The sequence below is a fragment of the Oncorhynchus masou genome, chromosome 28, assembly GCF_036934945.1.
Source record: "Oncorhynchus masou masou isolate Uvic2021 chromosome 28, UVic_Omas_1.1, whole genome shotgun sequence".
Lineage (NCBI taxonomy): Eukaryota > Metazoa > Chordata > Actinopteri > Salmoniformes > Salmonidae > Oncorhynchus > Oncorhynchus masou.
Genome location: NC_088239.1, coordinates 13,129,123 through 13,145,202, shown reverse-complemented (window position 1 = coordinate 13,145,202; position 16,080 = coordinate 13,129,123). Strand labels below are relative to the sequence as shown.

Sequence of the window (16,080 nt, the reverse complement as noted above, 5' to 3'; positions counted from 1 at the left end):
CCCTTGTTTCCAGTTAGTCCCTCCCCTCTCCATCCCTCAAATGTAAATCTCACCCTTATACAACTGCACGAGGAGGTGGGGGAGAAGTCAACAATGTAAGCAGAATGATTTGCTGCTGTCCTCTCCTTTTCTCTCATCTCCTGTCCTTTTCTCTCTTCTCCTCTCTCCTCTCCTCCCCTTCTCTCTTCTCCTCTCCTTTTCTCTCATCTCCTCTCCCGTTCTCTCTTCTCTCTCCTGTCCTTTTCTCTCCTGTCATTTTCTCTCATCTCCTTCTCTCTCCTGTCCCTTTCTCTCCTGTCCTTTTCTCTCTTCTCCTTTTCTCTCATCTCCTCTCCTTTTGTCTCCCCCTTCTCTCTCCTGTCCTTTTCTCTCCTCTCCTTTTCTCTCTTCTCCTTCTCTCTCCTGTCATTTTCTCTCCTGTCCTTTTCTCTCTTCTCCTTCTCTCTCCTCTCCTCTCCTCGCCTTCCCTCTCTGCTCCTTTTCTCCTCCTTCTCTCTCCTCTCCTCCTTCTCTCTCCCCTCTTCGCTCCTTTTCTCCTCCTTCTCTCTCCTCTCCCCAACAATGATAGGACTTATCTATTTAGACAAGTCTGATTCCTGGTATGAACAACCTCCACCCTGAAATCCACATGTAAGCATGAAGACACACACACACACATGAATGCACCAACACATATACACACAGTATCCTCAGAGTGAGGTAAAGCATAGTCCTCATGTTAACCCCATACCCTTCAGGGCTGCAACATGTGAGTTGTAACATTCCTCTGTCAGTCACGACATGTAACACTGCGGAGGACAGAACATGGGTCATGTAATGCTGGGGTTTGGGGTGGATTCCTCCTGAAGGATACATTACTTTGAGGTCTGAAGGTTACATAATCTCCTGGAGGTTATATAACTCTGAATGGTACATAACTCCTGGAGGTTATATAACTCTGAATGGTACATAACTCATGGAGGTTATATAACTCTGAATGGTACATAACTTCTGGAGGTTATATAACTCCGAATGGTACATAACTCCTGGAGGTTATATAACTCTGAATGGTACATAACTCCTGGAGGTTATATAACTCTGAATGGTACATAACTCCTGGAGGTTATATAACTCTGAATGGTACATAACTCTGCACGGTTATATAACTCTGAATGGTACATAACTCCTGGAGGTTATATAACTCTGAATGGTACATAATCTCCTGGAGGTTATATAACTCTGAATGGTACATAACTCCTGGAGGTTATATAACTCTGAATGGTACATAACTCCTGGAGGTTATATAACTCTGAATGGTACATAACTCCTGGAGGTTATATAACTCTGAATGGTACATAACTCCTGGAGGTTATATAACTCTGAATGGTACATAACTCCTGGAGATTATATAACTCTGAATGGTACATAATCTCCTGGAGGTTATATAACTCTGAATGGTACATAACTCCTGGAGGTTATATAACTCTGAATGGTACATAACTCCTGGAGGTTATATAACTCTGAATGGTACATAATCTCCTGGAGGTTATATAACTGTTTCTGAGCAGTCAAAACTCGGGCTTGGTCACACTTTGAAATCTTCCTCAACATATTGGCTGTGAAGAAGAGATGAAACAAGCTCAGAACGACCACAGAAAGAAAAAGACTCTGACTATACGAACTAAATAAACTTGGAGATGAAGCAATGAGCATGTCCATATAATTACATGCAAATATGTTTCTATAGCATATCGAATTTGGCCTGCGTGTTAAAAATGAGGTAACCGTTTTATAAACTTGTTTATGCAATTTATATAACTGATTGTTACGCAAGTAACTTTCCACACACCCTGCAAGAAGGAGTAGACATTGTTTTTTTTTTGGGGGGGGGGGGGGATTTGACTACATGAAGGCGCCATAAACAGATGTAAAATGAAGATTTCGTATTTTAATCGTCATTAGCGCTTTAACAAAGCGTGCCATAACTATGAACATTGTATATTCTTACCAGGGGTGAATGGAGAAGATCAAAATCAACAACCAAAAAAGGCGAGGATCGTTCTGCATCCCCCCGATTCAGAATATTCCATTTTCATAGTCATGGCATGATTGGTTCAATAGCTAGTTATGAGAGAAAAATGAATATCCACGGAATATTCCGTATAAAACTAATTTTACCTCAGTATAAAATGTATTTGACCTCGGTGCCTGACCGGTGCCTTTTCCACCGATCTGCATCTCTCATTCCTCCCTCTACAGATGCAGTTCTGCAGCGCATCCCAATTACAACCCAGAGAATCCGTCTACATGTCACCGCTACTCAGCCAACTGTATAAGAAGTATATTGTCTGTATTCATATGGTTGTAGCCTGTATGTTGTGAATCCATTCTAAAGAAGACTAATTTTAGCTCCACGATGCACAGCCGTTGATAAGGTCTCATAGCTACCAATGGCTGGACGAAGTTTTGAAATTGTATACTGTAATTTGTATACTGTACTGGACACACCCGCAGCACCCGCAAGGCACGAGGCCCACGAGCTCTGGGGGCCCACGGATGTGATTTTTTTAAATTCAGTAAATCATTTTGATAGTAACCCTCCCTAAAGTCAGTCATAAATCTTTTACATTTCCAGATGTAGTAGGAAGCAAAGTGTTTGTTTCAGGACATAACTGAAAAAGTGCCTCAGGACTTGACGTACTTTTGATTGAACGTATAAGAGGATCTCGGTGAACAAATGCTGTGGTCAAGGCTACGATGGCACCAGTGAAATGAGTGGAGCTTATTCAGGTGTTCAAAAGCGAATATCAGACCGAGAGCCTAATGCCTCTTAGAAAGTTCTTTATGAGTTTTAGTTAAGAAAACGATCTCAATTCAATTCAAGGGGCTTTATTGGCATGGGTAACATGTGTTAACATTGCCAAAGCAAGTAAGGTAGATAATATATAAAGTGAAATAAACAATAAAAATTAACAGTAGACATCACACATACAGAAGTTTCAAAACAATAAAGACATTACAAATGTCATATTATATATATATATATATATACAGTGTTTTTACAATGTACAAATGGTAAAGGACACAAGATAAAATAAATAAGCATAGATATGGGTTGTATTTACAATGGTGAGTGTTCTTCACTGGTTGCCCTTTTCTCGTGGCAACAGGTCACAAATCTTGCTGCTCTGATGGCACACTGTGGAATTTCACCCAGTAGATATGGGAGTTTTTCAAAATTGGATTTGTTTTCGAATTCTTTGTGGATCTGTGTAATCTGAGGGAAATATGTCTCTCTAATATGGTCATACATTGGGCAGGAGGTTAGGAAGTGCAGCTTAGTTTCCACCTCATTTTGTGGGCAGTGAGCACATAGCCTGTCTTCTCTTGAGAGCCATGTCTGCCTACGGCGGCCTTTCTCAATAGCAAGGCTATGCTCGCAGAGTCTGTACATAGTCAAAGCTTTCCTTAATTTTGGGTCAGTCACAGTGGTCAGGTATTCTGCCGCTGTGTACTCTCTGTTTAGGGCCAAATAGCATTCTAGTTTGCTCTGTTTTTTGTTAATTCTTTCCAATGTGTCAAGTAATTATCTTTTTGTTTTCTCATGATTTGGTTGGGTCTAATTGTGCTGCTGTCATGGGGCTCTGTAGGGTGTGTTTGTGAACAGAGCCCCAGGACCAGCTTGCTTAGGGGACTCTTCTCCAGGTTCATCTCTGTAGGTGATGGCTTTGTTGTGGAAGGTTTGGGAATCGCTTCCTCTTAGGTGGTTATAGAATTTAACAGCTCTTTTCTGGATTTTGATAATTAGTGGGTATCGGCCTAATTCTGCTCTGCATGCATTATTTGGTGTTCTACGTTGTACACGGAGGATATTTTTGCAGAATTCTGCGTGCAGAGTCTCAATTTGGTGTTTGTCCCATTTTGTGAAGTCTTGGTTGGTGAGCGGACCCCAGACCTCACAACCATAAAGGGCAATGGGCTCTATGACTGATTCAAGTATTTTTAGCCAAATCCTAATTGGTATGTTGAAATTTATGTTCCTTTTGATGGCATAGAATGCCCTTCTTGCCTTGTCTCTCAGATCGTTTACAGCTTTGTGGAAGTTACCTGTGGCGCTGATGTTTAGGCCAAGGTATGTATAGTTTTTGTGTGCTCTAGGGCAACAGTGTCTAGATGGAATTTGTATTTGTGGTCCTGGTGACTGGACCTTTTTGGAACACCATTATTTTGGTCTTACTGAGATTTACTGTCAGGGCCCAGGTCTGACAGAATCTGTGCATAAGATCTAGGGGCTGCTGTAGGCCCTCCTTGGTTGGTGACAGAAGCACCAGATCATCAGCAAACAGCAGACATTTGAATTCAGATTCTAGTAGGGTGAGGCCGGGTGCTGCAGACTTTTCTAGTGCCCGTGCCAGTTCGTTGATATATATGTTGAAGAGGGTGGGGCTTAAGCTGCATCCCTGTCTAACCCCACGACCCTGTGTGAAGAAATTTGTGTGTTTTTTGCCAATTTTAACCACGCACTTGTTGTTTGTGTACATGGATTTTATGATGTCGTATGTTTTACCCCCAACACCACTTTCCATCAGTTTGTATAGCAGACCCTCATGCCAAATTGAGTCGAAGGCTTTTTTGAAATCAACAAAGCATGAGAAGACTTTGCCTTTGTTTTGGTTTGTTTGGTTGTCAATTAGGGTGTGCAGGGTGAATACATGGTATGTTGTACGGTAATTTGGTAAAAAGCCAATTTGACATTTGCTCAGTACATTGTTTTCATTGAGGAAGTGTACGAGTCTGCTGTTAATGATAATGCAGAGGATTTTCCCAAGGTTACTGTTGACTCATATTCCACGGTAGTTATTGGGGTCAAATTTGTCTCCATTTTTGTGGATTGGGGTGATCAGTCCTTGGTTCCAAATATTGGGGAAGATGCCAGAGCTAAGGATGATGTTAAAGAGTTTTAGTATAGCCAATTGGAATTTGTTGTCTGTATATTTGATCATTTCATTGAGGATACCATCAACACCACAGGCCTTTTTGGGTTGGAGGGTTTTTTTTGTTGTCCTGTAACTCATTCAATGTAATTGGAGAATCCAGTGGGTTCTGGTAGTCTTTAATAGTTGATTCTAAGATCTGTATTTGATCATGTATATGTTTTTGCTCTTTATTCTTTGTTATAGAGCCAAAAAGATTGGAGAAGTGGTTTAACGATACATCTCCATTTTGGATAGATAATTCTTCGTGTTGTTGTTTGTTTAGTGTTTTCCAATCTTCCCAGAAGTGGTTAGAGTCTATGGATTCTTCAATTACATTGAGCTGATTTCTGACATGCTGTTCCTTCTTTTTCCGTAGTGTATTTCTGTATTGTTTTAGTGATTCACCATAGTGAAGGCGTAGACTCAGGTTTTCCGGGTCTCTATGTTTTTGGTTGGACAGGTTTCTCAATTTCTTTCTTAGATTTTTGCATTCTTCATCAAACCATTTGTCATTGTTGTTAATTTTCTTCGGTTTTCTATTTGAGATTTTTAGATTTGATAAGGGAAGCTGAGTGGTCAAATATACTGTTAAGATTTTCTACTGCCAAGTTTACACCTTCACTATTACAGTGGAACGTTTTACCCAGGAAATTGTCTAAAAGGGATTGAATTTGTTGTTGCCTAATTGTTTTTTGGTAGGTTTCCAAACTGCATTCCTTCCATCTATAGCATTTCTTAATGTTACTCAGTTCCTTTGGCTTTGATGCCTCATGATTGAGTATTGCTCTGTTTAGGTAGACTGTGATTTTGCTGTGGTCTGATAGGGGTGTCAGTGGGCTGACTGTGAACGCTCTGAGAGACTCTGGGTTGAGGTCAGTGATAAAGTAGTCTACAGTACTACTGCCAAGAGATGAGCTATAGGTGTACCTACCATAGGAGTCCCCTCGAAGCCTACCATTGACTATGTACATACCCAGCGTGCGACAGAGATGCAGGAGTTGTGACCCGTTTTGTGGTCTCTGCAGAAGCGACAGTTACAGGGCAGGTAAAAACAGATTGATTGCCGTAGCAACATCAGGGAAACTGGGCAGAAGCGAGGAGGGCTTGAAATACTACAGTTCTGCAACATCTTTAATTGAGCCTCTCATTCGCTCTAATTGCCTCCTCAACAAGTTACAGAAAGAGATGAACTGTATAGGAAGCTCTGGGGACAGGTCGTCTGGATACTATACAGCCAATACATTGGCAGATGCAAACAGATGATCGTCTTCTGCAGAGAACAGTTCTTGACGTCTTAACAAAACAGCGGTTTGCGATTTACTTAATTCTGGTGAACCGGTGTTTGAGTTGTGTGGTTTCAAATATCAACAAACCCATATTTGTGGTATATATCGTTGTGCATCTGTATTTTATTTTGATTTCACCAGGTAGGCAAGTTGAGAACAAGTTCTCATTTACAATTGCGACCTGGCCAAGATAAAGCAAAGCAGTTCGACACATACAACAACACAGAGTTACACATGGAGTAAAAAAACACAGTCAATAATACAGAATAAACAAGTCTATATACGATGTGAGCAAATGAGGTGAGATAAGGGAGGTAAAGACAAAAAAAGGCCATGGTGGCAAAGTAAATACAATATAGCAAGTAAAACACTGGAATGGTAGATTTGCAGTGGAAGAATGTGCAAATTAGAAATAAAAATAATGGGGTGCAAAGGAGCAAGATAAATAAAATAAATACAGTAGGGAAAGAGGTAGTTGTTTGGGCTAAATTATAGGTGGGCTATGTACAGGTGCAGTAATCTGTGAGCTGCTCTGACAGTTGGTGCTTAAAGTCCAGACCTGAATCCAATCGAGAATCTGTGGAAAGAACTGAAAACTGCTGTTCACAAATGCTCTCCATCCAACCTCACTGAGCTCGAGCTGTTTTGCAAGGAGGAATGGGAAAAAAATTCTGTCTCTCGATGTGCAAAACTGATCGAGACATACCCCAAGCGACTTACAGCTGTAATCGCAGCAAAAGGTGGCGCTACAAAGTATTAACTTAAGGGGGCTGAATAATTTTGCACGCCCAATTTTTCAGTTTTTGATTTGTTAAAAAAGTTTGAAATATCCAATAAATGTCGTTCCACTTCATGATTGTGTCCCACTTGTTGTTGATTCTTCACAAAAAAATACAGTTTTATATCTTTATGTTTGAAGCCTGAAATGTGGCAAAAGGTCGCAAAGTTCAAGGTGGCCGAATACTTTCGCAAGGCACTGTATACACAAAAGTATGTATAGATACTTTGTACAAGGTTTCCTCCAGCATCATCACAAGGTCCTTTGCTGTTGTTCTGGGATTGATTTGCACTTTTCACACCAAAGTATGTCCATCTCTAGGAGACAGAAGGCGTCTCCTTCCTGAGCGGTATGACGGCTGCGTGGTCCCATGGTGTTTATACTTGAATACTATTGTTTGTACAGATGAACGTGGTACCTTCAGGTGTTTGGAAATTGCTTCCAAGGATGAACCAGACTTGTGGAGGTCTACATTTTTTTCTGAGGTCTTGGCTGATTTCTTTTGATTTTCCCATGATGTCAAGCAAAGAAGCACTGAGTTTGAATGTAGGCCTTGAAATACATCCATAGGTACACCTCCAATTGACTCAAATTATGTCAATTAGCATATCAGAAGCTTCTAAAGCCATTTGCTGGAATTTTCCAAGCTGTTTAAAAGTACAGTTAACTTAGTGTATGTAAACTTCTGACCCACTGGAATTGTGATACAGTGAATTATAAGTTAAATAATTTGTCTTTAAACAATTGTTGGAATATTGACTTGTGTCATGCACAAAGTAGATGGCCTAACCGAAATTGCCAAAACTACAGTTTGTTAACAAGAAATTTGTGGAGTTGTTGAATAATGAGTTTTAATGATTCCAACCTAAGTGTATGTAAACTTCCGACTTCAACAGTACATATTAACTCAATTACCTCGACTAACTCTGTACTGGATCCCCCTGTACATAGCCTCGCTACTGTTATTTTGTTGCTCCTTAATTACCTTATTTTTCTATTTTATTATTTACTTTTTTATTAAAACTGCATTAACGGTTAAGGGCTTGTAAGTAAGCATTTCACTGTAAGGTGTTGTATTAGGCGCATGTGACATAACATTTGATTGGAACACTCACTACCGAGTTCCAAATTGCCTCTGGAAGCAACGTCAGCACAAGAACTGTTGGTCGGGAGCTTCATGAAATAGTTTTTGACCGAGCAGACGCACACATACCTAACATCCCCATGCGCAATGCCAAGCATCGGCTGGAGTAGGGTAAAGATCGATGGCATTGGACTCTGGAGTAGCGGACACACGTTCTCTGGAGTGGTGTAAAGATCGATGGCATTGGACTCTGGACTAGTGGACACGTTCTCTGGAGTGAAAAGGATCGGAGGACCAATATGCGGCGTGGTAAGTGTCCAGGGTTCTTTTAATAAGAAATAGTACACATGAACTGAATACAAAAACAATAAACGTGGAATGAACGAAACACAAAACAGTACAGTGTGGTGAAAAACACAGACACGGAAACAAACACAGTGAAACCCAGGCTACCTAAGTATGATTCTCAATCAGAGACAACTAATGACACCTGCCTCTGATTGAGAACCATACTTGGCCGAAACATAGAAATCCCCAAATCGTAGAAAAACAAACAGACTGCCCACCCCAACTCACTCCATGACCATGCTAAATAATGACAAAACAAAGGAAATAAAGCTCAGAACGTGACAGACGGCTCATGTCCGACAGGTTCAATCAAATCTAATCAAATTGTATTTGTCACATGCGCCGAATACAACAGGTGTAGACATTACTGTGAAATGCTTACTTACAAGCCCTTAACCAACAATGCATTTCAAGAAGTAGAGTTAAGAAAATATTTACTAAATAAACAAAGTACATTTTTTAAATTTAAAGTAACACAAGAAAATTATATAACAATAACGAGGCTATATACAGGGGGTACCGGCACTGAGTCAATGTGCGGGGGTACAGGTTAGTTGTGGTAATTTGTTCATTTTAAGGTAGCCTATACAAGACAGTTGTATATTATTTAAAAAATATATCTGTAGCTGATTAGTATGCTGTTGCATCGACAATGTATTTTACAATCTGAAATGTTTGCATTTCGAACATTAAGTACTGAACAAGTAATCACATTCTATCCACCAGCCAGCAGTGTAAAAACGGCGGCATGGCAGCACCGTGCATGGCAGCACCGTGCATGGCAGCACCGTGCAAAGATCGGTGAACTGTTATGCTAAACATGAGAAAATGACAACCAAATAGGCCATGACGTGGCACACAATTGGCCCAGTGTCACCCGGGTTAAGGGAGGGTTTAGGTAATGCAAAGCTATACTGTATAGTAGCACAGCATTCTTAAATAGTTTTTTATTTAACTTTTTATCTCCCCCTTTTCTTCCCAATTTGTAGTTATGGTCTTGGCCCATCGTTGCAACTCCCATACGGGCTCGGGAGAGGCGAAGGTTGAGAGCCATACGTCCTCCGAAACACAACCCTGCCAAGCCGCACTGCTTCTTGACACACCGCTTGCCTAATCCAGAAGCCTGACACACCAATGTGTCCGAGGAAACACTGTACAACCGGAGACAGAAGTCAGCGTGCATGTGCCTGGTCCGCAACAAAAAGTCACTAGAGCACGATGGGACAGGGACATAGCGGCCAGCTAAACCCAGATAAACTGGGCCAATTGTGCACCGCCTCATGGGTCACCCGGGCGTGGTCAACTGTGACAAAGCCTGGGATTGAACCTGGTCTGTAATGATGCCTCAAGGACTGCGATGCAGTGCCTGAGACCGCTGCGCCACTCTGGAGGCTGTAGGACAGCATTCTAACCTGTATTCAACTCACATGACTTTAACATGGAGAAGGACCGTCTATAGCGATGAAACAGAACACTTAGAGCAGGAGTGTCAAACTCATCCCATGGAGGGCATAGTGTCTGCTGGTTTTTCCTTTCAATTAAGACCAAGACAACCAGGTGAGGGGAGTTCTTTACTAATCAGCGATCTTAATTCATCAATCAAGTTCAAGGGAGGGGTGAAAACCGTACACACTTGGCACTCAATGGAATGAGTTTGACACGTGACTTTAGAGAGTCTGTCTATAACGGTGGAAAACAACAATTAGAGCCTCTGTCTGAAAGGGTGGAAAGGAACAGTTGGAGCCTCTGTCTGCAAGGGTGGAAAGGAACAGTTGGGGCCTCTGTTTATAACGTGGAACAGAACACTTAGAGCCTCTGTCTATAAGGCTGGAACAGAACACTTAGAGCCTCTGTCTATAAGGGTGGAACAGAACACTTAGAGCCTCTGTCTATAAGGCTGGAACAGAACACTTAGAGCATCTGTCTATAACAGTGGAACCAAACACTTAGAGCCTCTGTCTATAAGGGTGAAACACAACACTTAGAGACTGTCTATAACAGTGGAACAGAACACTTAGAGCTTATACTGTAGAATGTTATTTGTGTTTCTTGTCTCAGTTATCAATTGCTCTAAGCAGAAGGAAGGCAAAGCATGGGAAGGAATTAGTTAGGTGAACACATTAACTTTGTTATTTTTGGATGTACCTGAAGCTATGGTTATTTTTAAATCCATAAGCCATGAAAAAATGACTTCCGTTTTCCCCTATAAAAGACAGTACTCAGAGAAATATGCTTTTTTTTATCATCTTTTATTATTTTGTTCATAATGAATTGAATTGGCTGAAAATAATTCAAATTTGTGGTATAAATCCCTCAATATATGCAGTCTTCAGTCTTCTTCCAGGAAAAGAGTTTGGATGTGAAATGGAGACAGATGCCAGTAGAAGAGTAGCAGAGGGAGAATGGGATGAGTGAACATTTATGCCTCGGCACATTCACCTGCAATAGAGAGGAGGGAGAAAAGAGTGAGGAGATGATTTCTACCAGGGAAGCACATTCATATGTATCTGATCACCATAATAATATTGTACATCTGTGTGTGTGTGTGGTGTCGTACCGTTGTTGGGCAGGAAAACAATGTTCCCAGAGAGGATTCCTGTATCCAGAGAGAACTGCATGAACTTCTTCTGGACATCTGCGCTCACCTCTGGAGTGCGACCTACAACCACAACACAACCAGGTTAACACAACACGACCAGGTTAACACAGCCAGGTTAACACAGTCAGGTTAACACAACACGACCAGGTTAACACAACCAGGTAAACACAACACAACCAGGTTAACACAACCAGGTAAACACAACACAACCAGGTTAACACAACCAGGTAAACACAACACAACCAGATTAACACAACCAGGTAAACACAACACAATCAAGTTAACACAACACTACCAGGTTAACACAACAAAAACAGTTCAACACAAGCAGGTAAACACAAGCAGGTAAACACAACCAGGTTAACACAACCCACCTGTAACATGACCATGCTAAAACCAGAGACCAAAGTGAAACTGTGATGAATGACACAAAACATGAGAATCTAAAGGTGTGAATTAATTTCAGACATGCAGGCAGCCAGACAGACTTACTGAAGAGTTTGTTGAGCACGTCAGTTACTCCGTGTTTGGTCTTGATGGTGTGGATCAGAGCAAAGTCATCATACTGGACAGCTACCACACGCATGTCATTTTCATTGTTCCAACCTGAGAGAGGGAGAAAGAGATGTCGTTATGTTAACTGTGTGTGTGTGTGTGTGTGTGTGTGTGTGTGTGTGTGTATGAACTCACGCTGGCTGGTGAAGGTGAAGCGGCCTGGTATGTCAGTCTTCCTGGCCAGTTCAGTCATCCTCCAGCAAGAGCCATCAGCGCTGAGAGAAAGAGCAGCATCAGTATGAGTGAAATGGACACACACACAGGGGCACACAGACACATGGACACACAGACACACACAAACTCACTTGCGCATAGCGCTGCTGATGTCCAGGTCACCTTCGGCAGTGGGCAGCATCATGGAAGTTCCCATCTTCATACCAGCCTTACGGTTCATAAACCACTTGGCGTTGGTGGCAAAGCCCACGGCCCACCACTTACCAGCCATCTGGGGAGAGAGAATAACGTTAGAAGAAAAAGAAGGACCACTATTCATTCATTCTCACAATGCAAATGGATTTAATAGTCATGGCAGGTGATCCACTGTCCTCTCTCTACTCTGACCCTCCTCAACCCCAGAATCTCTTCTTTCTCTGCACTTGTACTGTACAGCACTCTTCTCTCAACTCTTTGCCTGCTCTCTTTTTGTTGTTGTAGCCTTTCTCATTTGTTTTATCAGTTCTCTCAGTCTCTCTTTCTCTCTCACCTTCTCCAGGTTGAAGTCTTTCTGAGGCATGACGTTGACACAGGCGGCCAGCGTAGCACACAGCAGAACTCCCATTATGCTCAGCCTCATGGTTACAGATGTGTGTGTGTGATGGCTCGACTCTCCGGGGTGTGTGTGAGGAGGAAAATGAGTAAGGTGGGAGCTGACTGAGGGTCCTTATATCCTCCAACATTCTTCTCTTCTCTACTCCTCCCCTCTTCTCCCCCTTGTTTCCAGTTAGTCCCTCCCCTCTCCATCCCTCAAATATGTAAATCTCACCCTTATACAACTGCATGAGGAGGTGGGGGAGAAGTCAACAATGTAAGCAGAATGATTTGCTGCTGTCCTCTCCTTTTCTCTCCTCTCCTCCCCTTCTCTCTCCTCTCCTTCACTCTCCTCCTCATTCTCTCTCTTCTTCTCTCTCTCCTTGTCTCTACTATCCTCTCCTTCTCTCTCCTCTCCTTCTCCTCTCCATTGTAGACAATTGATAGGAAAACACACACACACACACAAAATAAATTCAACCAATTTAATGTGTCATAGAAAATATGTTGCTGAGCAGTCAGAATTCGCGCTGTCTCCCTTTGAGTCTTCCTCAACATATTGGCTGTGAAGGAGAGATGAGACAAGCTCAGAATGAACACAGAATCAAACACGGACTATAGGCTATAAATAAATTTAAGAGAAAAAGCAATGAACATGTCCATACAAATCTGTTTCTGTAGCCTATAGAATTTCGGCTGCGTGTTTGTTATGTAAGTACCTTTCCACATGCCCTGCAAGACGGAGTAAACATTATTGTAACGAAACAGCAGGGAGCAGGTCTCGAACCCTCGACCTTCTAGCCCGAAGTCCAGTGCGAATTCCGAAGTCCGAAAACATGCTCCACCCGCAAATTCGATATCCGAGTTTATAAACCCAGGGTCGTTAAATTATGTTTTTTGGGGGAGAAGTTATTTGACTACATGAAGGCCCAATAAGCAGATGTAAAATACATTTTATATTGGATATTCGGTGGATATTAAAAACATTTTTTACAATTCACACCTTTTTATATACAGGCCTACATTAAAAAAATGAAGATTTCGTAATTCAATCGTCATTAGCTCTTTAACAAAGCGTGCCATGACTATGAACATTGTACATTCTTAATCAGGGGTGAATGGAGAAGATCAAAATCAACAACCAAAAAAAGGCGAGGATCGTTCTGCATCCCCCCGATTCAGAATATTCCATTTTCATAGTCATGGCATGATTGGTTCAATAGCTAGTTATGAGAGAAAAATGAATATCCACGGAATATTCCGTATAAAACTAATTTTACCTCAGTATAAAATGTATTTGACCTCGGTGCCTGACCGGTGCCTTTTCCACCGATCTGCATCTCTCTCATTCCTCCCTCTACAGATGCAGTTCTGCAGCGCATCCCAATTACAACCCAGAGAATCCGTCTACATGTCACCGCTACTCAGTCTACTGTATAAGAAGTATATTGTCTGTATTCATATGGTTGTAGCCTGTATGTTGTGAATCCATTCTAAAGAAGACTAATTTTAGCTCCACGATGCACAGCCGTTGATAAGGTCTCATAGCTACCAATGGCTGGACGAAGTTTTGAAATTGTATACTGTACTGGACACACCCGCAGCACCCGCAAGGCACGAGGCCCACGAGCTCTGGGGGCCCACGGATGTGATTTTTTAAATTCAGTAAATCATTTTGATAGTAACCCTCCCTAAAGTCAGTCATAAATCTTTTACATTTCCAGATGTAGTAGGAAGCAAAGTGTTTCAGGACATGACTGAAAAAGTGCCTCAGGACTTGACATACTTTTGGTTGAACGTATAAGAGGATCTCGGTGAACAAATGCTGTGGTCAAGGCTACGATGGCACCAGTGAAATGAGTGGAGCTTATTCAGGTGTTCAAAAGCGAATATCAGACCGAGAGCCTAATGCCTCTCAGAAAGTTATTTATGAGATTTAGTTAAGAAAACGATCTCTCTGCAGAAGCGACAGTTACAGGGCAGGTAAAAACAGCTTGATTGCCGTAGCAACATCAGGGAAACTGGGCAGAAGCGACAGTTACAGGGCAGGTAAAAACAGCTTGATTGCCGTAGCAACATCAGGGAAACTGGCCAGCGCAATGGACATCGGACTAAAATGCACAATGTCTCAGGAAAGAATGTCTGGGTTGGCAATACTCAGTATAGAAAACAGTTGGGCCTGCAACCTGGACCTACATGCCATGGTAAAAACATGTGCACACAAAGGTTTCAGGAGACCAGGGGAGCCTCTTAAATTGGATTTGATTTACATTAATTTACAGTGAATAATGCATCCCATTTATTTAGGCTATTAGCCAGATAAAACCAGCTGAGTTCAACAATATTGGCTGGGTTTATCCTCAAACCGACTCCCTTTCTCCCCATTGTTAGGCTATTTGATGTGTAATTTAAAAAAAAAACTATATATGCAAAAGTATGTGGACACCTCTTCAAATGAGTGGATTCGCTATTTCAGCCACACCCGTTGCTGACAGGTGTATACAAGAGGACATAGACATTAGCAGTGAAATGGCCTTACTGTAAAGCTCAGTGATTTTCCGTCATAGGAGGACACCTTTCCAACAAGTCAGTCCTGCTAGAGCTGCCCCTTCATCTGTAAGTGCTGTTAATGTTGAAGTGGAAACGTTCAGGAGCAACAACTGCTGAGCCGCAAAGCAGTAGGCCACATAAGCTCACAGAACAGGACCACCAAGTGCTGAAGCTTATAGTATGTCAAAATCTTCTCTCCTCTGAGGTAAAGCATAGTCCTCATGTTAACCCCATACCCTTCAGGGCTGCAACATGTGAGCAGTCAGAACTCGCGCTTGGTCGCCCTTTAAATCTTCTTCAACATTTGTCACGCAATCTGGGAACGAGAGATTAGACAAACTCGGAACAAACACAGAAACAAAGACCCCCGACCATTACAAACTGAATAGTGAACAAGTGAAAACGACATACAAAGTTGTTAACATTTACATGAACACCGGTTTCTACAGCCTATAGAAGTTGTGGTGCGTATTCACAATTGGTAACAGTTATATAAACTTGTTTACGGAATATATAACTGATCGTTATGCAAGTACATGTCCACATGCCCTGCATGAAGAGTAAACGTGATGTTTTTTGGTGGGGGAATTTATTGGTCTCTATGAAGACGCAATGAACCGAGGTACAAAAAAAAGTATACTGGATATTCGGTGGCTCTCTCATCAATAGCTGTTGAACCAAACATGCTATGACTGAAAATGATATCTTCTGAATCAAGGGAGAATGGAGATTGATCCACACCTTTTTCAGTTGTAAAAAAAATAAAATAATGAAGATTCCAGATTTCAATCTTCAATAGTTTTTAAACAAAGTGTACCATGACTATGACAAGTATATATTCTAAATCATGGGAAGATGGATAACAAATCCTACCTTGATTCAGAAAATATAATTTGCATAGTCATGGCAAGCCTTGTTTAAGACATATTGAGGATTGAAATCCTAGTAAAACGTTTACAAATAAAAATAATCCACAACAAAATTAATCAACAAAATCGGTGTGTATTGTGCTCCCTCCTCTCATGATTCAGAATGGGTCTTATATCATTTTCATAGTTGTGGCACACTTTGTTTAAAAGGTATTGAAGATTGAAATACAAATAACACATTTTTTAAAATATTTTTTTTTAAAGCATGGATTGGTCTCCATCCGCCCCTGATCAAGAATATATAATTAC

General features: G+C 41.4%; 1 protein-coding gene across 2 annotated transcripts; it reads right to left on the bottom strand.

Annotated features, from left to right (window-relative positions):
* Positions 1 to 10,679: 10,679 nt before the first annotated feature.
* Positions 10,680 to 15,688, bottom strand: LOC135517175 (lipocalin-like). 2 transcript variants are annotated; one of them, XM_064941245.1, is made up of 6 exons: positions 14,892 to 15,688; positions 11,911 to 12,050; positions 11,741 to 11,820; positions 11,543 to 11,656; positions 11,009 to 11,110; positions 10,680 to 10,890 (listed from the first exon to the last, which is right to left on the bottom strand). In XM_064941245.1, exons 2-6 carry the CDS (start codon positions 12,048 to 12,050, stop codon positions 10,871 to 10,873), a joined length of 456 nt encoding a protein of 151 aa, XP_064797317.1. In that variant the 5' UTR covers positions 14,892 to 15,688; the 3' UTR covers positions 10,680 to 10,870. The 2 variants fall into 2 exon arrangements, with proteins under 2 accessions (XP_064797317.1, XP_064797316.1); XM_064941244.1 differs by lacking the exon at positions 14,892 to 15,688 and adding an exon at positions 12,309 to 12,511.
* Positions 15,689 to 16,080: the final 392 nt, after the last annotated feature.

Bases quoted from the DNA above. Each gene is read 5' to 3' on its own strand.
- LOC135517175 (XM_064941244.1), bottom strand. From the start codon at position 12,398: ATGAGGCTGAGCATAATGGGAGTTCTGCTGTGTGCTACGCTGGCCGCC. The intron at 11,821-11,910 runs GTGAGTTTGTGT...TCTTTCTCTCAG, and splicing joins ATCAGCAGCGCTATGCGCAA to CGCTGATGGCTCTTGCTGGA. The intron at 11,657-11,740 runs GTGAGTTCATAC...TCCCTCTCTCAG, and splicing joins CTTCACCTTCACCAGCCAGC to GTTGGAACAATGAAAATGAC.